The sequence below is a fragment of the Trichoderma citrinoviride genome (assembly GCF_003025115.1).
Source record: "Trichoderma citrinoviride strain TUCIM 6016 unplaced genomic scaffold BBK36scaffold_9, whole genome shotgun sequence".
NCBI lineage: Eukaryota > Fungi > Ascomycota > Sordariomycetes > Hypocreales > Hypocreaceae > Trichoderma > Trichoderma citrinoviride.
This window is the reverse complement of record NW_020194717.1, coordinates 1,022,479-1,046,385: the sequence shown is the minus strand read 5'-3', so window position 1 is coordinate 1,046,385 and position 23,907 is coordinate 1,022,479. Positions and strand designations below refer to the sequence as shown.

Below are 23,907 nucleotides of genomic sequence, written 5' to 3'. Positions count from 1 at the left end.
TGTTCTGACCTCCGAACAAGGACCCGGGGGGGTTGGTAGCAGGAGTCGTCGTGTTGCCAAAGGAAAACTTGGGCGTGCCAGAAGACGCCGCGGTGCCGAACAGACCTCCTGCGGCCGGCGCCGTGCTCGTCGTCGCGTTGTTGGACGCGGCGCCCGAGGAGCTCGGGGTGCCGAAGCTGAACGACATGGCGATTGGGGTCGTTGATGCTCTGCTTGTTCGAATCGGAAGATCGCGAGAGGTGAGAGGCGTGAGGCGACAGGCAGCTAGATACGTGTAAGCAAGGGGACTTAGCAGGCGTTCATGGCATCCCAAAGCTCAGCCGAGATGCAGGCAAGGAATTGGGGAGGCGTACGAGATTGCCGAAAGCTCAGACCCGTGATGCCTCCGAAGTGAGCTGGAGGAAAACAAATCCTGGGCGGCTCAAGGCTGACGGTTGGCCAGGCGCTTTTTTCGCGGTTCTGTTTTCCTGGAAGCTCAGACCCAGCGCGCGCAGCCGTGCTGTGGCTGGTATCCACTTACATGCCTCCAGCCACGGTTGGCAACATGGAAACCACGGCACCAGCCACACTTTATTCTTACAGGACCTTGGCCGTACCAGTAGTGGCCTTCCCCACGTGACGATAGCACGCCTACCGTCGAGGTGAGGTCCATGCTATGACAACCAATTGACGATTCGAAACAACCTTCATTTCCACGGCCTGGATGCTGTGTCCCTAAGACCCCAACCTGTCCATTGCGAGTACACACCTGTACATACACGACCAAGCCCCTGTGCAACACCGGAATGACCTGAAGGCGTCACCGTATCTGGCCTCGACGCCGTCTGACCACTCGACGTTCGTTACTTCATCAACCACACACCCCGTAATAGCCTCTGCGAATCGAACCCCGGACTCGATACACCCCTGAACCGATTTGCCAATAGCTATTCAGCCTGATAGAGTGCCTTTACGACGCAATGGCGGACTCCCGGGAACTTGAACCCCCGCCGCAGACCCACGTCGAGGACCCGGGGGCCCATCAATTGGGTATGCCTTTGCTCTGGATTGTATAGATCACCTTGTTGTGATCGGAGCATTGCTGACGCTCTATCTTAGCTGAGGCTTCAGATTCGGAGGACCAATTTACAGATGCGCAGTCCGCACCGACGAGCCCTGGTGTCAGCTCACCAGTCCCCAAGACGAGGGTGGAAAGGGTCGACACTGAACCCTCATATGGAGAGGTGCCTGGCACAGGGGCATACCAGAAGAGGGAGCAGGATGCCGAGCCCGACGAGATTGCAGTGATAGCCGGAGACGCTCCTGAGTCTTCGCCATCTGCTCCTCCCGAACCGGGCACTGTGCCCATCACAGTCGTCGAAGAATCTACCGGAGAGTACCCCGGCCAGCACAGCTCAGAGGAGCAGGAGAAGCACAAAGCAGATGCGACCCCCGATATAATCCTGAGCCCTAATGGCGAAATAAGGAATGGCAATGAAGACGCCATCTCGGGTATTTACACTACAACCGGTCCGAAAACTGCAGGATAGCCACCAACTGACTGGTCTCAAGATGCTCCCCTCTCACCCGTCTCGTCTTCAGGCCGCTCTAGGAGAGAATCTCTGGCATCTTCTCAGCCGACAATACTGGCTGCACCACACCAAGAGGCAGGCGACGACGTAGCAGAGGAAGGGCAGGGCGAAGACGATGACTTTGGTGATGACTTTGACGACTTTGAAGAGGGCGGCCACGACGACGACTTTGACGACTTTGAGGATGGTTTTCAGCATGCCCAGCCCACCGAAGCCACGACATCAGTGCCTCCACCAATCCAACCGCAACTCTCACTACCATTTGTACGTACTTGAAAAGATCAGGACTCTTTTTCTCTAAACCGAGCGGCTAACCTTGTAACAGTCGATACCCGATTTCGATGGGCTGAGCCCAGATGAAGTCATTTCCGCAATAGAACCATGTTTACCGAGCCTCTTCCCCCCGGAAGAGCTCGACTTCCCAGCCTTCCCGCAATTACCCAAAGATTCCTCCATCTTTCTTACCCCACGCTCCGCCTCGCTGTGGTCTCAGCTCGTCGCTCCTCCGCCCCTCGCGCCGCCGGATTGGATCCGGTCGCGGACTCGTCGCCTGTTCCTCGTCTCTCTCGGAGTGCCCGTAGACCTGGACGAAATCCTTCCGGCGTCCAAGCAGAAGAAGCTCGTGCTGCCGTCGCTCAACATCCCTGCGACGTCGCCCAGAGGATCGAGCGACCTGCGGTCGACGGCAAGATTGAGACAAGAGGATGGAAACGCCTCATCTACGTCGATAGACTCTCAGGGCAAGCCATCAACATCCAAGAGGAGAAAAGGACCGCCGCCCCAGCCAGAGCTGGACCTAGTGCAGGCAAAACATCTCTGCCAGACGACGGACGAGGCGCTCAACGGCATGACGGACGAGGAACTGAAGCAGCACGTGGCCAAGCTGGAGGCCATGCAGGGGGTGGCCAAGGAGGTGCTGGAGTACTGGACGAAACGGACGGACGAAAAGATTGGGGATCGCGAGGCATTCGAGGGCGTTATAGAAAACTTGGTAGCGCATGCCCGTAAAGTACGCAAGTAGATACTCTCTGTGTTTTTTTCGCTTGATGATATATATTATTGGCTTTGTCCCCCAACCTTTTCCAAGCTCGATTGGTCTACCTCCGTAGTGGTTTGTACTTTTAATTCACCCCCCCTTCTTCTCCAGACTCCACTGCCCCCTTTCATCCCGCCATCACCAAAGATATCACCTCGCGACAGAATCATCTCTAGCTGTAGAGCCCAAATGTCCACTTGACGCCGCTACCTAATCCTAAGGGGGACCCCTTTGTGAGATCCCGTGCTATATAGCTCGCTCTTCTCTGTCTTCGAGCCTAGCTGCTGCTGCCTTCCTATTTCTTCTCCCTCTCCACGCGCTGCAAGGTATGCCAATGAGGACATGATCTTGTTGATACTATGGACCCTAATGGGAAACAAGCTTTTTCAACTTGACTTACAAAAAGGAGAACATCACTTCGTAGACAAGCTTCTAGATCGAGCTACATGTTTATGCTGAGCTGGGCTCCAGAGTCACACCACTAAAATTACACATGTTAGCACCAAAAGGCTTCGAAACATCAAAGGGGTGAGATGATAAAACTTACGCGGCAATCGTAGCCCATCCGATAAGACGCCAGTGCTTGTCGATACGTCGGCTGAGGGCCACCTTCTCACCAATGTCCGTGCAGACGGGGCTGGTCAGGACCAGCTTGGCGGCGTCGTTCTTGATAGCAGCAACCTTGGCACCAGTGGACGTGGAGCCAATGTTGACCATGATGACCTCGTTCTTGGCGAGCTTGGCGACCTTGGCCTGCTTGCCGTCGGCCGTCTTGACACCGAGAAGACGTCGGAGCAGGTAGAAGTTGATCTCAATCTCGCTGTAGATGTCGGGCAGCTTGCCCTTGAGGCCCAGGACGAAACCGACCAGACGATCGGCACGGCAGAGGGTAGGGTCGATCTGGGTACCGACACCAATCAGACCACCGGGCACGGCGTACTTGAGGTCGTTGCCCTCGGAGTTGAGGGAGATGACTCTGCTGAAGAGAGGGGCGCACTTGAGGGCACCGTTGTTGTCGCGCGAGACGATACCGGGGCGGATCTCGATCTCGTCTCCCAGCTTGAGGACACCGTGCAGGATACTGCCACCAGCAACACCACCCTTGAGGTCATCGATTTCAGCACCGGGCTTGTTGACGTCAAAGGAACGGATGATGATCATGCGGGGCTCCATGGAGAGGTCTCGGACGGGCACGGGAATGGTGTTGACAATGGCGTCGAGAACAGCATCCACGTTGACCTTGAGCTGGGCAGAGATGGGGATGACCGGGGACTTTTCGGCAACGGTTCCACGGATGAACTTGAGGATCGACTCATAGTGCTGCTGAGTGACCTCTTCCCTCATCAGGTCGACCTTGTTCTGCAGGATGATGATGTTCTCCAGCTTCATGATCTCGATGGCGGCCAAATGTTCCGATGTCTGGGGCTGAGGGCAGGACTCGTTGCCTGCAATGAGAAGAAGAGCGGCGTCCATGACGGCGGCTCCTGACAACATGGTGCTCATGAGAATATCGTGACCAGGGCAGTCGACAAATCTATGGAAAATCAAGGCATCAGTAAACACATGCACAAAACCCCATATACAGCATAATCTTCCATCGCCTTCCATTGGGACAAGAAGGTGGGATAAGGGGGCGGGGAGAAGGCGAGACGTACGAGACGTGTCGGAGCAATCTGTAGGTGCCACCGCAGCCATCTCTCTCGCAAGGAGGGTCGACCTCCTTCTCACTTCCATAGCTTCGGTAGCAGCCCGGACGAGGGCAGGCGGCGTTGTCGCACTGGTAGATCTTGGCATTGGCGTATCCCAGCTTGATGGTAATGTTTCGGATCAGCTCGTTCTTGAATCGAACGGTCTGGACGCCGGAGATGGCCTTGACGACGGTGGACTTTCCGTGAGCGACGTGACCGATGGTGCCGATGTTGATGGTGGCCTGGCGAGCAATAATCTCTGGCGTGAGGGGTGTCAAGACGGACACATCGAGGTCTTTGGGGTCGGTCTGCGGGGGCAGCGGAGGTTTTACGGCCGCCTGGTTGGGAATGGCGGGGTTGGACTTCTTGAGGGCCGGCTTGAGCGTCTTCTCTTCGGTGTTGTCGACGTTGTCCTGGGCGTCGATGGACTCTCCAGAGTCGGAGTCGGACTGGATGTCGTCGTATTTGGGATCCTCAGACATTGTGGCAGGTTGGGGGGGTGAGCGAGATGAGAGGGTCGGGGTGAATATGCCGAGGCAACGAGAATATGCTGGATCGGAGGGTCGAGATTCTTCAGGACTCGTCTGCGAGAGAGGAGGCGAGGCAATGGATAGTCGGAGGAGATGGATAACAGGCCAGCGCCTACAAGGATTTCGTCGCTATAAAATTGCGGAGGTTTGCAGTTTCGCCGTCGAGTGGTCAAAATTCATCGTGTGCAGCATGATGACTCTTACGCTAAGCCGCGTTGGGCGCGATAGGCTGATAAGGATTCTTGCCCCTCCACGGCCAGAAGTTGGAGCCCCTCTTTTGCGTGAGCAGCGGATTGGTCAAGGCACTCGGATGTAAGAGTCGTGGTAACAATCATGGAACGAATACTATGGAAACGAGGTGCATAGACAGACTGGTTGACAGCTTTTGATCATGGCCCTGTAGAGTCAACAACTTGAGATGCTGGATCAGACAGCATCGAGAGCTGATGATATCGTAGTGGAGGAACAACTCGTTACGATACCATAGGTTAGCATATATACACGGTCAAGGCGGACGGCTATAACTCTCTGCCATGTACGGAGTAAGGTATCTTTTGCTTCGAAGCAGAAGTTGGGGACCTCTTATTTCTTTACCCTCGGAAGCACAGGACTGGTAAGCTGATCTCAGGCTAAGCAATAAGTAAAAATTCAAAGAATTGCGGTTTCAAGCACTAAATGGGCTGTTAGTTGAGTGTTTTGCACCTTCTAGAGTGGAAGAGCTGCTGAGCTTGAAACCAACCGAGCCTGTAGGATCGAGCTATTTATTACCTACCTTACCACCTCGAACCAATGGATGGCAGACACATAGAAATGTAGCTCTTCGAAGCACGTGTGCCAAAACGTCGTCTACTAATGAAACGACAAGCGGAATGAAACAAAGAAGATGATGAAAAGAGCACACAAGAGCAATCCATATACCTATATTCGCCGGCGGCATCTCAACATCGGCAAAGTAGCAGTTCTACCGGTCTGTCGGGATATCTTCAAGGCTTCATCAGGCGTCACAATTCCTTGAGCATGCGCTTCCTAAACAAGTCAAATGCAGCAGCTCTCGCAACGTCATGCTTCAAAGCTCTAAACACATTCCCGGAAGCTATACGATTTAGGCCTCTTGCCGTTGGTCTCAAATATGACTACACCCCGGAGCTGGCTCTTTGCGCAGAGAAAACTGCTACTAAATGCTGACGCGACCTTGCTCATGCCGATGCCGAGGAGTTGCGGGCGTTTTGTGATTTCCCGGTATATGGGACTGTTATGCAAGTAAGGTGATGACAGGTCCCATGGGGAAGATGAAGAAGAAAAGAAAGAAAGATAAGAGTTGGGGGCGATGCAGAAGAGTAAGAATGAGGGGGCGATGTTGCCGGGCTTCAGGTACGAGTTGGGTGTAAGTGGAGGCTTGTGAGTGCGTGTTGTTGTGTTGGTGATGCACTATGCACCATGCGAGGCCTTGCTCTTGGCGTGAACCACCACCTTACTTTGTAGGAATACCTCTCGACCTGGTGGTTGACGATATCCAAGGTATGTAATCATGCTTCATGCCAGCCTGACATAGATAAAACTGACATGTAGGACAAGAAAGCCAGCGCTGTTCCTCGTGGTTGATAAACAATACTGTGTATTCGCTAGGTAAGTAGTAATAGCACGCATCACCGAGAAGACATCGTCGAGGCGCGCACACAAGAAGCAAGGCAGCTCATCGTGACCAAGCACGATGCACGCAAGCGCCCCCATCACCAACCAAGCAGCCGATTGACGTCGTACTCGTCTAAATGGTGGCATGCATAGAGCTTCAGTAGTACGCAGTTCCGATAGTAGTACCTTGCAGTTCGTGCCTCGGACGGCTTGATTACAGGTGCCTGGTACTAGCGACGAAACTCACAGAGAGAAGCACAATGTCAACACGGCACACGGGCAAATTGGTTGACCGCACCCCCCAGGATGTCAATACTAGAGCCGGAGCCGTAATACATACAACATGAAGTTAGCATGGAAATGGCGTAGAAGGCCGTCATGGTCAGCGGACTGCTGACGGGCTTGAGCCGGACCTTTACGCCACGGGCTGCCGTTGGTGCGCGCACAATAGAAAATCCAAGAGAAGGGATTTGATTCTTTGAAGAAGCGAGAAGCACACGCTGTTGTTGAAGCCGACGAAGGGAACACGGCACACCTGGCACGTACAATTACACGTGGCGAACCAGATGAGATGATCAGAAAGGAACAGCAAGACCTGAGAAAATCAGGTTGGCGGGCGGCTGCTGAAGCACAAGGTGGGCTACCGCTCAAAAATAGAAACGAAAGAAAAACACCGAGACATGAACCGACTGATGAACTGAGCAGCAAGCAGTGGGAATCAATTCAAACAAGATGGAAATTGGGGAAAAAAACCACAGACGAATCCCAGCGAGCTGATTGCCGCCGACGGGCTGCAGTGGCTTGCACCCATCACAGGCGTCCTGGCCGCTGATTGGCGGGCACAGAGACATTAGCACCTCCAGCTGCAACCCCTCCCCTGTAAACGGCGGACTTTGAAAGCACGGCAAACAGGCCCTCGAGGGCCCTAAAAGGGTCCCGCTGGACGGCCTTCTGGGGTTGGGCGGCATGGGGCCAATCAGAGGGCGGGACGGGGGGATGTTTGTCTTACTGGAGCTGGAGCGGCCGAGTCAAGGTGAGTCGAGGCGGCAAGAGAAGGAGGGATTTGGGTTGCGTGGCAAGGCGAAAGAAATGAAAGAAAGAGGAAAAAGAAAAGAGAGAAGAGAGGGAAAAGAGAAGAAGGGGACGAAAGAGGGAAAAGACGAGCAAAGGGACGTGGCTTTGCAAGTTCACAGCTACTAGTATTATAGTTGTATCGTAATATGGAGGACTAACACCTTGACGCTTGACAGAGCCAACCCACGAGGTCGTCCAGCCACTTCCGAGGCCGCGCCCGCCAGCAAGGGAACTTCCACCATCTGCTACCTGGCCATGGCCTGTACGAGTACCTTCGGCTCCGGCTGTCACTTTTTGACGATGCGAGCTGTTGGGCCTCCCCCATACCTACTTTAGAGGCCTGAGTGAGATAATAGCGCTGCCGTAGCCTTGCGTGATTGCTGCCCTTTTCTCTCTTGTCTCTGCATCTCCATCTCTCTTCCAAACTCTGCCATCCTTCGTACCCGATAATCGGGACTGTCCGTCATACAGCTCGCCTCTGATCTCACATCTCACCACCTCACACTCTCCTCCTCCTCCTCTCCAGGACCTTACAGAACACAGGCCCATATCGTCCTCGTAACGCACCTCCAATACCACAGACCCGCCCACAGAAGCGCCAATCTGCACAAGGAGGCCCCCCCCAAAAGAGCCAATCTGCATCGCAGCTCCGTCCAGTTCGGCGGCTAACCGCACACGCCTCTCGGAGCATCACACCCTCCAGCCGCCCAGCCAGCTTCGTCCGCCAATAACCATCCACGAAGCAGCCCAAGCAGCCAAGCAGTAACGAGGGCATCCCCAATACTTTGCCATCCCGTCTCCCGGTCCAGTTACTTTTTTGTAGGAGCCGTATTCGGGGGTCCCCCCCTGGCCAATACTATCGACGTACACACACACACACCCAATCCAAGAGGCCAGGCAAGGAAGAATACAGACCTACTTACCTTGAGCACCACGCAAAGAAATCACCGGGTCCCGGCTCGTGCAGCAGAAGCGAAAGAGCTGCATCTGCAATCTGCATCATTCCTCCTTCTCTCTCCACGCGGTTTCTTTTCTTAGCCGCCGCCTCGCCTCGTCTTGTCGTCGAATGAGCTTGTCGCATCTGCTTGTCCTCGGCGGCCCTCAAAACACTTGCACTCCCGCTCCTCATCCGCGCCTTTGGAGTCCTCCCTCTTCTCTTCTTTTTCCTCGATAGCTGGACTCACCACACTTTTTTCCCCCATCGTGATTATTGTATACTGTTGTTGCTTTAACTGTCTCTTCCATTGTTTCCCTCTCTCTCTTTTTTGCTTGTTCTTGTTACGAGGCCTTCTGTCGACTGGGTCGAAGAGTCTGGGTTCCTCGAGTGATTGACTTACACCATCACCACCACCATCACCGACCAACGCATATCCCCCCCAATACAAAACACCAACACATAAATAACAAAGACACAAAAAGTCCACCATGGACAACTCAGGTCCGTCTACACTGACGCAGGAGACGATGCCGCCTCTAGAGCAACCGAAAGGTGCTGCTGCTGCTGCTATTGAGACAGCCGCCATTGACACGCCCTCGCCCGCAGGCTTCAACTTTGGCGAAAAGAAGCGGCCCGCCGCCCTCAACCTCACACACAACCGCACCGCCACATCGTCAAGTTCCTCGTCAGAGAGCTCGCTCAAGGTGCCCCGGACGCCGCGCTTCGCCGAGGCCACGTCCGTCCACTCGCCCATCGAGAGCGGCGCCTCGCCGTTCGCCGACCCCGTCGTCAACCCTCAGTCCTCCTCAGACGCCCACCAGCCTGGCGATGTCGGCTTCGGATACATCAGCAACTCGGGTAGCGACCGCGAGTCTATCAAGATGCCAAAATCGCCTCTCAAGAGCGCCATGAGGGTGCCTGGCACGCCGGCGAGGACCCTCAACATCATGAGCCCTACGTTTCGCGAGGAGGAGATTCTGGAGAAGCGGGAGCTCGAGACGGAGAAGGAGCAGGCCAAGGATCTGGTGCGTTTCTGCTTGGGAACATGGAGGAAATCCATCTTCATGCATCTTGATGGAAAGAAGGGACACTGACACAAATATATCACAGAAAATCAAAATCCGCGTCCGAATGGCCAAGTTCGCCCTCCGAAGCGTCCACTTCAGCTGCTCCCTCATCATCCTCGCCATGCTCTCCTCGTCCTTTGCCATCTTTAACGCCACAAAGTCCCTCCCCCAGCAGAGCAAGATGCCCTCCTGGGCCGCCGGAACTAACCCCTGGGCCCAGAAGCTCGTCCTCGCCATGGCCTGCCTATCTCTCGCCATCTCGATCCTGGTCTTTGTCGCATACTGCCGTGGAGGACATCGCCGCGCTGAAAAGGTCGGCACATACTACACGATATTTGCTATTGGATGGGTTCGTTTCTTCCTTCTTTTTCTTCCTGACCTGTTCTTCTTTCAAGTTGGCGAACTAACCCGCAAATGCAAAACCAGTTCATCGTCAGCCTCATCCTCTGGGTCCTCGCCGCCGCCGTCTTCTCCAACTCCAAGAACACGGGCGGCAACAAGGACATGTGGGGATGGTCGTGCGTGCAAAACACCCGCGCCGAGGTCTTCGCCGACAAGGTCAAGTACTCGCTGGTGTGCCGCCTGCAGAACTGGACCCTCATCTGCATCATCATCGAGGTCGTCCTCGAGGTCATCAGCATCCTGCTCTACAGCGTCATCTTCTACCGCTACTACTCCAAGCGCCGCCTGCACAAGTCCATGGACGTCCGCGACCGCGCCCGCTCCGACCTCTACCTCGCCCAGCTGCGCTCCCAGTCCGCGCCCAACACCCCCGGCTTCCCGCGCTCGCCCGGCCTCGGCGGCGCCGCCCCCATGACGCCCGCCATGTTCCCGCCCAAGTCGCCCGCCCTCAGCCAGTACGCGCTGTCGCCTCGCCACGCGCCCGCCGGGTTCGGCAGCCTGGGCGCCGTCGACGAGAAGGCCGCCTTCACCCCCGGCGCCGCCGCCCAGGTCCTCGTCGAGCCGCCCTCGCAGTTCTCGAGGCCTTCGGTGCCCTTCAAGCTGCAGGCTCCTCCCACCAAGGCGCCCTCCGCCACGCCCAAGGCCCAGAGCCCGCTGACGCCGGTGGACCACTCGATGGCGGCGGCGCAAAAGGAGACGCTGCATGAGCACGCTCCTGTTGCTGCGGATGAGCCTACGTACGATGCCGTCCCTATTCCGGGCGCTTATAGCGGTGCTCCCGCCACGTTTGGACAGGCCATGTGAGCAGACGACGAACGAAAAAGAAGAAAAGGAGAAAGAAGAAAAAGAGCAAAGAAAAAAAATGGATGAAAGAAAGAAAGGTATCTCTGAAAGATTGATGAAGATGAAGATGAAGATGACACAAACTCCTACTTTTTTTATTATTCTCTACTTTCATTTGTCCTACCATTTTGAAACGAAAGCGATATCCCACCACCAGAAACGACAAGATGAACATATATTTTTTTCCTTGTCAAGAATGAAAGCAAAAAAAAAGGGGGGGGAAGCGAGCGAGCGAGGAAGCAAGGAGTTGTGTGTGGTTTCCGTTGAACCAAACACACCGTACCGTTGAAACCATATACCACTTTTTTTGCGGCGTTACATATTTCGGGAAGAGACAAAGGGCAGGCAGGCAGGCAGGCAGGCAACAACTGTGAATTGTTTTATGGACATTTTGTTTTGTCGGAACTGGATTCGACGAGTTGGGAACTTGGGCTTAGTATATATCACATTTTCTTCTTTCTACCTACAATGTAAGATATTGTCTTACTATTTATATATTCTTGTCTTTTGTAATACAGTACAATCATCACGAAAACAATACATCTCTAAAGTAGGCTTCTTATTGTCTGGGTGAAAATCTTGATGTAATTCTTCAAAGGAAACGGTTGAAGATCCGTTCTGCCTCGGAAGCGCTAGATGGAACGATGATCAAGAGAGTTCAACTGTCATGAGCTATAAAAAGCGAGTTTAAGCCTACTTCAACCTACTACACAGGTTATTGGTAGCAAGGTATCAAAGCAACATGAACTTAAGACAGTGATACTCAACCAGACACATACATCATCATGATGGAAACCTAAATACATACACAGAGGCAACAGGAACAGGGCCGTGAAGAAAAGTGAATCATTGCATTACTTTTGGTTGCCCGCCGCACCTTCATGTCATTAAGGTGCAAAGGACTTCCTGAGCCTTCGTCACGCAGTCAAAATCTGCACCCCCCTTTTTCTCCCTTGGCAGGTCGCCCCTCGAGACTGGAATTTTCGAATCGAGGTCCCGGGTGCCCCCCCCTCCTCTATCAACGTCAATCTATCAAAGAGCTACCGTCGGAAAATTGTCGCCTTTTTGCAACGATGGCCCCCCCCTTCCCACGTTATGTCTCCTCCTATCGTGAACAGGCCTACCCGTAATATCAAAAACAGATGGTATTAGCCCGAAGCGAGTGAAAACTTGTAAATCCGGTGGCAATCTTTCTTTAGATGAGGTCGGCAACGTTCATGGGCATTTCCTCGATCTGGGTGCTGTAGAACTGTTCAATCTCACGCATCATGCGGACGTCGTCGGCGGTGACAAAGTTGATGGCAACACCCTTTCGGCCGAAACGACCACCACGACCGATACGGTGGATGTAGTTCTCCCGGTTGGCGGGGAGATCGTAGTTGATGACCAGGGAAACCTGCTGGACATCGATACCACGGGCCAGCAGGTCGGTGGCGATCAGGACACGAGAGGAGCCGGATCGGAACTCCTTCATGATCAGGTCACGCTGAGCCTGGTCCATGTCACCGTGCATGGCGGAGACGGTGAAGTCACGGGCGGTCAGCTTGTCAGTCAGCCAGTCGACCTTTCTGCGGGTGTTGCAGAAGATGACAGCCTGGGTGATGGTGACGGTCTCGTAGAGATCGGACAGGGTGTCGAGCTTCCACTCCTCCTTCTCGACGGCAATGTAGAACTGCTTGATACCCTCCAGGGTAAGCTCGTCCTTCTTGACGAGGATACGGAGGACATCCTGTGGCATGGTAGCGGACAGCAGGACGACCTGGGTGGACTGGGGAAGGAGCTGGAAGATGTCGTAGATTTGGTCGGTGAAACCACGCTGCATTGAGACGTCAAACGTTAGCAAAGAGACCATACATCGGGTTTTTTCAACTCGGCTCCAGGGTTCCTTACAGAAAGCATCTCGTCGGCCTCGTCGAGGACGAACATCTTCATGGCATCGGTCTTGAGGAAGCGACGCTGGATCATGTCGTGGACACGACCGGGAGTGCCGACAACGACCTGGGGGCCGTCCTGAAGAGCCTTCATGTCCTCACGGACGCTGGTACCACCAATGCAGGCGTGGCACTCAACGTTCATGAAGTCGCCAATAGCGACAACGACCTTCTGGATCTGCTGGGCCAGCTCACGGGTGGGGGCAAGGATCAGGGCCTGGCACTGCTTGACAGCGGGGTCGATCTTCTGCAGGACGGAGATGGAGAAGGTGGCAGTCTTGCCAGTACCGGACTGGGCCTGGGCAATGACATCGTGGCCCTTGATGACGGGCATGATGGCGCGCTGCTGGATAGCAGAAGGACGCTCAAAACCGTAGGCGTAGACTAGTCGCTCGTTAGACCTTGGCCCCCTTTTGTAGAGTCGCTTCGCGCGGGCGCGGGAGAGGAGCAGCACTCACCACCACGGAGGAGTTCAGACTTGAGGTTCATGTCATCAAAGGAGTCGACAGTCTCGTCGTAGTTAGACTCGATCTGTCCTGTATCGCAATCATCGTCAGCATGATGCATCAAGCGGAGCGGGGCGGGCCCATGGCAGTCGCAGCGTCGAGTTGGGTATTCGTGGGGTCGAAACACCGCAGGAGTTTGCGCGCAGAAGCGAAGCTCCCCCTGAAGCGTCGACTCCGCGATCCCGAGACGCATACGACGGGCAAAGGGAGTTGCAACTCACCCTCGGGGACATCCTCAAGTCCTTTGTCAGCCATGATTGCGGTTGTCGAAGAAGAAATCTAGATCAAGCACAGCTCGACCTAGAAATAGAAGAAAAATTCGGCGGGGTGGAAGCGCGGAGAAAAAGACAGACTTCTCGCGGGAGAAGGCTGCGGGCGGTGAATGAAACTGAAGAAAGCGGTCGTCTAGATCAAACGCTCTCGATATGAAACGAGAGCCGAAGAATCTAGGAAAAAAAAGTCGTGATGATGAAGTATCTCGTTGAGTTGAAGTGGGAGAGGAGAGGAGAGAAAGAAAAAAAGACGACTGAGGGGCGACGCCTGTTTTTTTTCCCTACCCACCAATCCTGTGGCCAATCAGGCGTGGAGCCCGGGGGCGTCGTGGTGGGGCTGCGGTTTAGGGTATCCTCGAGAGAGGCAAAGGCGCTAGAGAGGCGCAGTTTTGCTGGCAGTTGAGGCAAAAGAATTTTTTTTTTCTTCCACGTTCTCGCTTCCCCATTGTTGTTGATGCTATCAGTGGAGTGGAACTCGCATGCTTGTTAGCGCCGGTCCCTCTGTTGACTTGTGTCATGCTGTGACTTGCAATGGACTCGTGCGTCAGCGTCAACTGTGTCGGTTGGTCGGTCTTCTGCCACATCAACACACGTGCTCCTCATGAACCTGGCCATACTCTCACAACCCCTGAGAGCAGGAGGATCCCTACTCTGAAACCCAAATCCTACAGTGACTCATTGGTGACTCTTAAACATTTTTTTTTTTCTCTTCTTCTGGCTAGAATTCAAACTTTAATATAATACAATATAGCTAGCGTCGATCAAGGTATCAAGCGTTCATAGCAGTATCCCCATCAACGCGGCGTCTCGGAACCGTGGTTCGCGCAGGTCACAGGACACTATATTAGACAACTGATGTTTTCGCCAACAAGGCCCTCTTGGTTTTTGCTCATAAAGTAAAGAACACTCGGTTGTACGCCATTATCAAACGGCCAGGCAGGCAGCTGTTTAGTACACACGCTTGAAGGGAGGAACAGGCTTGCACTCCGCCTCGTCCAGAGTGGTGGCGATAACCCTGCGGTATGTCAAGTCAACCTTGCCGTGGGGCTGCTTCTGGAAGCTGAGGGTGTGCTTCATCCAGTTCTCGTCGTCACGGTCAGGGTAGTCTTCACGGGCGTGAGCGCCACGAGACTCCTTTCGGGCGGCGGCGGCGGTGGCGGTTTGAACGCTATTGTACATGTAACGTTAGTCTTGGCTCTGATAGTTGGACTTCATGCGAAGACACTTACGCGCAAGTGAGCAAGTTCCGCAGCTCAAGAGTCTCAACGAGATCAGAGTTCCAGATCATGCTGCGGTCCTTGATGCCAACGTCGGCAAACATCTTGTCGACCTCGTTCATCCTGCGAACACCCTCGTCCAAGCTCTCCTGGGTTCGGAAAACGCTGACCTCGGTCTGCATGGTCTTCTGCATGGCCAGACGGATCTCGGCAGTGCTCTTAGGACCGTCAGATGTTCGGACCTTGTCGAGGACCTCGATGTGCTCGGCACCGGCATCGGCAGGGAGGGGCTTCAGCTTGTCGCCAGGCTTGAAGTTGTCACGGATGGTGTGGGCAACAGCACGGCCAAAGACGACCAGATCCAGCAGGGAGTTGGCACCCAGTCGGTTGGCACCGTGGACAGACACTGAAGCAGCCTCACCACAGGCGAACAGGCCGGGGACAACCTTGTCCTGGCCCTTCTCGTCAACAGTAAGAACCTCACCAGTGTATCGGGTAGGGATACCGCCCATGTTGTAGTGGACGGTGGGCAGGACGGGGATGGGCTGCTTGGTGACATCGACACCGGCGAAGATGCCGGCGGTCTCGGAAATGCCGGGAAGACGCTCGGCGAGGATCTCAGCAGGCAGGTGGCTGAGCTGCAGGTAGATGTGGTCCTTCTCGGGACCAACACCACGACCCTCACGAATCTCCATCGTCATGGATCGAGAAACGACGTCTCGGGAGGCCAGATCCTTGGCGGTGGGGGCATATCGCTCCATGAAGCGCTCACCCTCCGAGTTGAGCAGATAACCACCCTCACCACGAGCACCCTCGGTGATCAGGCAGCCAGCACCATAGATACCAGTAGGGTGGAACTGAACGAACTCGAGATCCTGGTTGGGCAGACCGGCGCGGGCAACCATGGCCATACCGTCACCGGTACAGGTGTGGGCAGACGTGCAGCTGAAGTAAGCACGTCCGTAGCCACCGGTGGCCAAAACGGTGTTGTTGGCCAGGAATCGGTGCAGGGTGCCGTCTTCCTGGTTGTAGGCGAGGACACCGCGGCACTCACCATCCTGCATAATCAGGTCGATGGCGAAGTACTCGATGAAGTAGTTGGCGTTGTACCGGAGAGACTGGCCGTACAGAGTGTGCAGCAGGGCGTGGCCGGTTCGGTCAGCAGCGGCACAGCATCGGTAGGCCTGGCCACCCTTGCCAAACTTCTGGGATTGACCACCAAAGGCTCGCTGGTAGCTATAGACAAGGACATCGACGGTTAGCAGAATGCGGGGGAGGGGCACCAAATGGGGAGTGTTGATGTCATGAGAGCAGCGCTCGCCGCTGAAGAAACTCACATCTTGCCATCCTCAGTTCGGGAGAACGGGCAGCCGTAGTGCTCCAGCTCGATGATAGAAGCAGGAGCCTCTCGGGTCATGTAGTGGATAGCGTCTTGGTCACCCAGCCAGTCGGATCCCTTGACGGTGTCGTACATGTGCCATCTCCAGTCGTCCTCGTGCATGTTTCCCAGGGCAGCGTTGATACCGCCCTGAGCAGCTACCGTGTGACTTCTTGTGGGGAAGAGCTTGGAAATGCAGGCAGTCTTGAAGCCAGCTTCAGCCAGACCCATTGTTGCTCTCAGACCCGCACCACCGGCTCCGACAACGAGGGCGTCGTACTCATGATCCTAACAGTGATAAGGCGTGGTCAATTGACTTTTCCATCTTTCCATCCTATCTCGCCGATCCGGGAGAATGTCGAATTCTGGGGGCGGGGAAGGGGATCGACGTACAATGACGGGATACTTGGAGCTAACAAAGGGAGAAGCTTCCTTTGCCCTCAGAGGTCCGTTTGCAATAACACGAGCTGTGGTTCAGAATGTCTATCAGCACAACCGTCCGACGTCTTCCTTGCCCTCTCGATTATATTTGCTCATGTGTGTAATCGCAGATCGTAATCGCAGTCGCACATCGCAAATGGTAGTTTTCGAAATAAGATGGACCTACCTGCCGGTCGAGTAGATGAAAAGGTTCGAAGCTGGTTCCGCGCGAATCGCGAAAACTGAAGGAAGAAAGTCAGTTTCAGCAAGACTCAGGTAATTCAGACGCCTGTGTAGATCATGCTCCCTCCGAGCTGTTGCTCCCGGGGCAACATATTTGCGCGCGGAGCAACGGAGGGGCAGTAGACTCGCAGGTTTTTCCCCCCCTCTTCCATTTGACGTACCGAGGGGCCAGAGGCCAACTTCCTCAATGCCATAGAGGACGCCATTGTGAGCAGAGCGAGAAATCCGGGGTCTCCAGGCTGCGTCCGCACAGAAATTTGAAGCAGCAATGGCTGTATCACTGAACTGGCAGCTCGGCAGTGCTTGGAGGTTTGGCGGCGTATGTCACGTTTTCGTCGATGGAGCCTTCGGAAAAGCATGTGTCGGTCCTCGGCTATCTGGGCCAATCAGAGGGCGCCTATTAGTCGTGGACTCGGGATTAGTCATGAGCACGGGAAGCAGCAGGACGTCGGGCGGGATTGACGCGAGGTACGTACCTCATCCATGATCAGCACATGCAATCTTCAACTTGGAACGAACTCGAGTACCTCCAAAGACAGCGAGAGACTTGTGGTTGTTTGACAGATGTCCAGCTATAACAGCATGGCCCAATTAGTGATTTCTGCCTATTATTTGAAAGATATTCTAGGACCTTGATAGCTTTTTGAATTGATCCGCAGTAAACCTTCAAGTCAACAGAGGACGAAACCCAATATTGGACCATGTTTGAACCATGTTCACTCCGTGCAATGGCCCCATCTTATCGGCACGACAGCAACCCATTGGGCAAAGAAAAGATTCTGCCACTAATAACACCGCCAGCTTCTGTCAACACCACACGAGCAGCTGTAATTGACAGCGAAAATTCTCATTTCGCATTCAACAAGAGCAGTCCGTCAAATCGACGCCTCAAGAACTTGGACTCTCTTTTCCGACCACATATTCTCCCTTGAGAATTGGCTTCAAAGCTATTCAGGTGCCCAAGGAAATTTCGGCTTTTTGCAGGCGATGAGCCGACGTGCATAGCATCATGCCTTCCGCAGTCACAGAAAATGTTCACGAGGCCAGCGACTCCATTCCGACTCACCCTCTCGGGCTGAAGCCTCTGGGAAACCAATATCTTGCAGAGGGGCCAAATGCCCGACGGAACATTGGCACTTGGGCAGCTCTGCCTGAAGAGATGCTTGCCCTTGTTCTTGAGGGCTTCGACCAAAATTCTCTGTTGACACTTGGTTCTACGTGCAAATACATGTATGCTTTCTGCCATTCTGAAGAATTGTGGAAAGCCGTGTATCTACGGTAAGCTTTGCCTTCCATGTTACTCCAGCGTCATTATACACATGGGAATTTCGTCATGAGCCGAACCAAGGAGTGTGCGATACCTCTGCTCTGGTATCATGCATTTGCACCAAAATACCTCCTTTCTTACCCATGGAATTATGACTTGTGGTTCCCTTTTGTGTCCAATGACAAAAACTAATTGCACTCGTCTCAGATCTGGATCAACGAGCAGTTCGTCTATGAATTGGCGGGGATCTTGGAGGTCGACTGTCCTTCAACTTGCCAGCGACAAAGAGGCAAAAGTTGACTGCAGCAACGTCTTTTCTGATGTCCTGCACCGACCTTTTGCTTGCAGCAATATTGAGCTGGCGAAATTCGCCAACGGGATACCGAAGATGAACCAGATACGTCGGTTCGAGAACCTGACGTATGAAGAGTATGCTGAGAAATGGACTGAACAGCCTTTCATTTTGACGAAATGCATACAAGATTGGCCCGTCCACTCTCAATGGACCATTGACTCCCTGCTCGCCAAGTATGCCGATGTGGAGTTTCGAGCCGAAGCAGTCGATTGGACATTTTCACAGTACTGTGAATATATGAAGAGGAACAGAGACGAAAGCCCCCTCTACCTGTTTGACAAGAAATTTGCGGAAAAGATGGGCATTGAAGTCGGACACATGGAAGGTGCGGCATATTGGCGGCCAGACTGCTTCGGACCAGATCTCTTTGAAGTCTTGGGAGACGAGCGGCCTGCTCACCGGTGGTTGATCATCGGGCCAGAACGGAGCGGCTCTACTTTCCACAAGGATCCCAACGGCACGAGTGCCTGGAATGCCGTGATTCAGGGGTCCAAATACTGGATCATGTTTCCACCCACGGCCCAGGTTCCCGGAGTCTACGTATCCTCGGACAGCAGCGAGGTGACGAGCCCCCTGAGCATCGCCGAGTGGCTGCTCACGTTCCACGCCGAGGCTAGACAGATGCCCGAGTGCGTGGAGGGCATTTGCAATGCTGGAGAGATTCTCCATGTGCCGAGCGGGTGGTGGCACCTTGTGGTGAATCTCGAAAAGGGCATTGCGCTCACGCAGAACTTTGTTCCGCAGTCTCCCAACCTGAACCTGGTCTCCGAAGTCTTGTCGTTCCTGAGGGATAAGCCGGATCAGGTGTCTGGCTTTTCGCGTGATGTGGAAGATCCCTTTGGGCTATTTACGGCAAGACTCAAGCATGAGTACCCGGATGTGCTGGAGAGGGCGCTGGAGTTGGCGGATAGGAAGAATGGGAAGAAGAGGAAGTGGGATACAGCGGTGGGCCGGGACGAAGAGCAGGCCGAAGGGTTCAGTTTTAGTTTTGGATTTGGCGGCGACGATGATGATGAGATACCCTAATGGCTGTCTACGTACAAGAACATGTAATTGGAAGTTCGCCTGCATCTACGATCACATCAATTCCAGGCACAAGTCGGCGACAATGAAGACAAATGGGCCGATGAAATAGTCCAGGGGGTAGCAATCGCACAATAGTGAAGACAGCTTCTGAGAAAACAAGTGATCAATTGCCGCCATCCTTGTTGTTCCTTTTCACCTTGAACAGTCTTGAACAACCACTTCGAATTGGTGAGTATGGGCGAGCAGAGGTAATGATGCCTTAGGTTTAGACACCGGAGTTGAGTTGAACGGAGGATTGATAGAGGCTGTACAAAGCATGGATGGAGCAGATTCTGGGGTATCTCCTCAAGGTATTGGGAGCTTGGGCCCGACCCTGGACAGCGCTAAGGCAGCCGGTTTATCCAGATCCGATCCAATGCCAGTGAGGGTTTCAGGAAGAGTGTCCAGGGGAGGAGTTGAGTTCAGGAGTGTGTGCATGTAGACGATGGGGGAAGGGAGGGGGCTATGTGTCTGTCCCAGCGGTTCAGCTGTTGATCAGCAGCAGATCTTATGGGCTGAAATATAACGAGTGATTACCCATGATGAATGGAGTGGTGACGACCTAAGGATCGAAGATGCGGCTCATCCCAGCTGCAGATACCCAAGCCAAGGTAAGGGACTCCGTACATGCAAAGTACGAAGCTCGGAGTAGCTCGACCACGTCACCCAAAGCCAGCAATTGCAGTTTCGGTGTTTTGCACTTCGGCTTACTCTGTTCCCCCGCTTGCCACCCAAATTACAACAAAGAAATCCCAAAGAGAAGCACCCAAAACGTGAGATCACGGAGTCCTACAGCCGTGCCTCTCAGCCTGTGAAAGGGCTCGCTAGCGTCCGCCTCTCTGCTCCTGTTGGTGCATGCTGGGCTGTGCTTCAAACGATAGCGCGGGCAGGTTGCACAGTTCCCCGTCCGGTCCTTCAAAGGGGGGGAAGAGCCACAAGAGGACAAGTCCCAGCTCCCGCTGCAAATTGATAATCCAGAGCAGAGCTCCATCCAATTGCTGGTAAGGCAGCACCTACCAGGTACATGTACCTTTCGCAACCTCACAGCTGCTCCCAACGCCTCTCTGCCTTAGCACTGGCCGTGGCCGATCGAGGTACCCCTCAGGTACCAGCCACCCAAAGCCCCCCCCTCCAAGCCCCCCCGAGACCCCCCAGAAGCGCCGGGCAGCTATAGCGGGCTATTACTGGGCCGCTCTCCGTGCAGTGTCGCGAGTCTCGTCCAGCTTGCATCAGCCAGCCCTTCTTCCCATCATCTCTCCGCCATCTCCATCCCGCTCATCTCCCGCCTTGGCCGGAACAGAGCCCTTTCTTCTTCGAACTTTGACAACGGCGACGTCGAGCGACACCAGCGGCACGGCGAGAAGCGGCGCAGGATTCCTTTCACCTCTGTCTCTGCTGCTAGCCCCGGGGTTTGCGACGCAATGTAAGCTTCGTCCGCCGGCCTTCTCCGCCCTTTCTTCACCGTCCGCGCGCCTCGTTCTCCGGTCCCTCGCTGCTCGTCTCTTTGATCCTGTGTCTTCGTCTTGAGCCTCGCTTCAGGCCTCTCCTCGTCTCTAATACCGTTGTGATTCGCTGTCATCGTCATTGTCCCATAATACTAGCCTCAACACGTAAGTCCCCTCGACGATGGCTTCTGAGCCTCCCCTAGCTTTACTACAAACGGGCCTTCCCGAAAGCTTATTGCGCACAGCATCAGAGGTTAATTCGACTCTTTCTAGGCACTTGTTTCCCGTCTTCTGTCAATCATCTACCCGCGCCTCGACTCTCTTCTCTTCATCTCCTTCTTTGATTCACCACCGCTTCCAAAGCTCCTGGTGGCCCCCTCTCCTCTTCCACGTTATACATCTTCTCGCCATCTGGCCATATAGATTACGATTATTTCGATCGCAAGCGGTCATTTCTTATCTCTTCTTCGATATCGAACCCTCCCCCGAGTAAAAATATCTGCCGACGCACAAAGTACAACATACTCCTTGTGCTTGGGTTGGTCTGCGTTGTCGGCATCAACCAGCCGCAGCCATGGTATTAGACGAGCATTTCGATATGTGCTTGCCCATCCTGCAGGATGCCAGCCTTGAGGATGAGGACAAGACAGACAGAATCGAGGAGCTATTCAGAAAAGAGACCAACCTGGTTGGCAACTCTCTGGACAACGCCATTCTCGATGTCATGTGGCGATGGCGTGAATGCGGAGGAACCTCGACATCACCGCCTCCCATCCGCCAGACCATCCTGCGGCGGCCCTCTCCGGCCTCCTGGAGGGGCGGAACTCCGTTGTCAGGCTCTCCCCGGCTGGCAGTCAGCCCTCTCGCGCCGCCTGGGTACATCCCCGCTACCTTTGGCAGGACCAAGTCGGTCACGGCCTCTCCCTTTGGGTCGCCACGGGCGTCTCCTCGCCTGGCCCTTGCAACTCCCGTGATCCCCCACAGCCCAAATCTCAATGCATATGAATTTGCCAGCGACCCCACCCCCGCCCCTGAGATCTTGGGGGAATACCAGATCGAGAACGTCGACTGGCTGGTCAACGATGACACCATTAGCCTCTCGTCGTCTGTGGGCACCACCAAGAGCCTCAATGCCGCCGCTCCCGAGTTTTCGTCCATGTCCTCGCAGCAAATCGACATGTCGCCCTACGACATACTCAGGTCTATCCTGGGCCCCACGAGGACGGATGATGAGATAGAGTCTGCCCTTGCCGCTCACAACTATGACCTGAGCGCAACCATTACATCCATCATGGAGATTCCGCAAGACGGCGGTGTGCGACTTGACGAGCCCAAGAATGTCCTCATTGGCAAGTCGATATCTGCAGAAGGCCGCCCGTCCACCCCGGTGAACAACAGCAAGGCGGGCGTCATCTGCAAGTTTTACATGTCGACTGGGCAGTGTTTGCGCGCGGACTGCCGGTTCAGCCATGACCTCAGCAACCATCTGTGCAAGTAAGTTCACAAGGCTTATCCGCGACATTCTCATACCTGCTAACATGTGCCAATCTAGATATTGGATCATGGGCAATTGCCTGGCCGGTGAGACGTGCATCTTCTCGCACGACCCATCCAAGCTCGTCAGCAAGATGTCTCTGGACAGTGGTGCAAACACCCCCACCCGGAGCAATAGCAGCCTGATGCTTCAGGACATGAATTCTTTCCCCTCTCTACAGTCTGGCGACTCTGATCACCAGGGGGGTTTTGCAGGCAGTCCCAACAATTTTGCCTTTGGAATAGGTGCATCGCCTAGCTTGCGGTCCCTGCGGGCAGAGAGCCCACGGCCGAGGTCACGACCCGGGAGCCGCCATCAGGCGAAAGAGAACCATGCCGTCGCCCCAGCCCTCGATGACAACGAGGCCTTCCCGACGCTTGGCGCGGCGATTGCAAAGCAAGGGAAGAAGCATCATGGCAAGCGAGGTGGGCATGGCCACAAGGAAAACGGCGCTCCGAGCTCCTTGGCGGACATTGTCAAGATGAACCCACCTGCCTCGCCAAGGCTGGAGATGCGCAAGCCCGTCACCAACGGCAACAGCGCAGCCAGAGATGGCGAGAACAGCGCCGCAGCGCTAGCGATTCCAAGCCCCAAGCACATTCCATGGCTTGAAACCGGTGAGCTGGCCAACAAGGCTTATCTCAAAGCCCGCCAGGATGCCATCAAGCACGGTGGCCTCAGAAACAAGTTTCTGCAAAGGTACGTCCACCGACGAGAGAGATGTAAACGCACATGAATCTAACATCATCTCCAGCGCTGCTCAGGCATGGAATCGCAACGACGCCCGGGCTGCCAAGGCTCTCAGTCTCCGCGGCCAGAGCGAGAATGACCTGATGCGAAAGGCCCATAGAGAGGCCGCGCGCGAGCTTTACGAGGAGCGAAACAAAAACCTGGACTCCACGGCGGAAATCTACGTCGATCTTCACGGCCTTCACGCGGAAGAGGCCGTAGAGTACCTAGAAAAGGTGCTTCTGGAGAACGAAAAGGGCGGCAGACCCATCTACGCCATCACCGGCACCGGCCACCACAGTAAGAACGGCAAGGACAAGGTGGGAAAGGCGATCCGCGCGTTCTTGAACGAGTGGCGATATGCGTACCGAGAGTTTTCCGTGCCGGGAGACCGCAACAACATGGGCGGTATCCTGGGAATAGACGCCAGCAGCTGGGACAAGTCGCTTGCTAGAGAGGGAGCCGACGAAGACAAGTCTGCGGGTGACATTCTCAGCCAAGGCGTCGAGATTGGCGATGGCAAGGTCAGGCTGCTCGTCAGGGAGCCTCCCAAGGGCCCAGGCCGCCGATGACAAGGCGAGCACTAAAGAAGTAAAAACCGATAAAATACTGCAAAAAAAAGGGGGGGGAAGATGGAGGAGGCGAGCAGTTGGAGATACACTGTTTGAGGGGGCATGTCAACAACAGCTGAAGCGCCTGCCAATATCCAGAGTAGCTCGATTAAGCGTTGTGTGAGGACACTGAGTGTAAGAGCATTAGTTCTAG

General features: G+C 54.6%; 7 protein-coding genes across 7 annotated transcripts; 4 read left to right on the top strand and 3 right to left on the bottom strand.

Moving 5' to 3' along the window:
- The first annotated feature begins 682 nt into the window (after positions 1 to 682).
- On the top strand, positions 683 to 2,694 carry BBK36DRAFT_1135728 (hypothetical protein). Its single transcript, XM_024892741.1, has 5 exons — positions 683 to 1,029; positions 1,099 to 1,487; positions 1,686 to 1,835; positions 1,897 to 2,626; positions 2,665 to 2,694. The coding sequence occupies exons 1-4, from the start codon at positions 960 to 962 to the stop codon at positions 2,590 to 2,592; spliced, it is 1,305 nt and encodes a 434-aa protein (XP_024748625.1). The 5' UTR covers positions 683 to 959; the 3' UTR covers positions 2,593 to 2,626; positions 2,665 to 2,694.
- Positions 2,695 to 3,057: 363 nt separating this feature from the next.
- Positions 3,058 to 4,777, bottom strand: BBK36DRAFT_1122635 (hypothetical protein; the record flags this gene model as incomplete). Its single annotated transcript, XM_024890965.1, has 3 exons — positions 3,058 to 3,088; positions 3,155 to 4,141; positions 4,263 to 4,777. The coding sequence occupies 3 exons, from the start codon at positions 4,775 to 4,777 to the stop codon at positions 3,058 to 3,060; spliced, it is 1,533 nt and encodes a 510-aa protein (XP_024748624.1).
- A 4,115-nt stretch (positions 4,778 to 8,892) lies between these two features.
- On the top strand, positions 8,893 to 10,741 carry BBK36DRAFT_1204811 (hypothetical protein; the record flags this gene model as incomplete). The annotated part of the gene is made up of 4 exons (XM_024897333.1): positions 8,893 to 8,969; positions 9,075 to 9,493; positions 9,579 to 9,884; positions 9,962 to 10,741. The coding sequence occupies exons 1-4, from the start codon at positions 8,957 to 8,959 to the stop codon at positions 10,739 to 10,741; spliced, it is 1,518 nt and encodes a 505-aa protein (XP_024748623.1). The 5' UTR covers positions 8,893 to 8,956.
- Positions 10,742 to 11,650: 909 nt separating this feature from the next.
- BBK36DRAFT_1164458 (eukaryotic initiation factor 4A-6) lies at positions 11,651 to 13,678 on the bottom strand. The gene is made up of 5 exons (XM_024894646.1): positions 13,439 to 13,678; positions 13,170 to 13,247; positions 12,671 to 13,095; positions 11,788 to 12,596; positions 11,651 to 11,754 (listed from the first exon to the last, which is right to left on the bottom strand). The coding sequence occupies exons 1-4, from the start codon at positions 13,470 to 13,472 to the stop codon at positions 11,976 to 11,978; spliced, it is 1,158 nt and encodes a 385-aa protein (XP_024748622.1). The 5' UTR covers positions 13,473 to 13,678; the 3' UTR covers positions 11,651 to 11,754; positions 11,788 to 11,975.
- Positions 13,679 to 14,349: 671 nt separating this feature from the next.
- On the bottom strand, positions 14,350 to 17,082 carry BBK36DRAFT_1135725 (succinate dehydrogenase). The gene is made up of 6 exons (XM_024892740.1): positions 16,909 to 17,082; positions 16,692 to 16,746; positions 16,478 to 16,551; positions 16,044 to 16,372; positions 14,719 to 15,942; positions 14,350 to 14,657 (listed from the first exon to the last, which is right to left on the bottom strand). The coding sequence occupies exons 1-6, from the start codon at positions 16,951 to 16,953 to the stop codon at positions 14,438 to 14,440; spliced, it is 1,947 nt and encodes a 648-aa protein (XP_024748621.1). The 5' UTR covers positions 16,954 to 17,082; the 3' UTR covers positions 14,350 to 14,437.
- Positions 17,083 to 17,756: 674 nt separating this feature from the next.
- BBK36DRAFT_1170043 (cyclin F-box/Jumonji domain-containing protein) lies at positions 17,757 to 19,395 on the top strand (the record flags this gene model as incomplete). Its single annotated transcript, XM_024895402.1, has 2 exons — positions 17,757 to 18,025; positions 18,222 to 19,395. The coding sequence occupies 2 exons, from the start codon at positions 17,757 to 17,759 to the stop codon at positions 19,393 to 19,395; spliced, it is 1,443 nt and encodes a 480-aa protein (XP_024748620.1).
- Positions 19,396 to 21,453: 2,058 nt separating this feature from the next.
- BBK36DRAFT_1204802 (hypothetical protein) lies at positions 21,454 to 23,714 on the top strand (the record flags this gene model as incomplete). Its single annotated transcript, XM_024897332.1, has 3 exons — positions 21,454 to 22,373; positions 22,432 to 23,112; positions 23,168 to 23,714. 3 exons carry the CDS (start codon positions 21,454 to 21,456, stop codon positions 23,712 to 23,714), a joined length of 2,148 nt encoding a protein of 715 aa, XP_024748619.1.
- Positions 23,715 to 23,907: the final 193 nt, after the last annotated feature.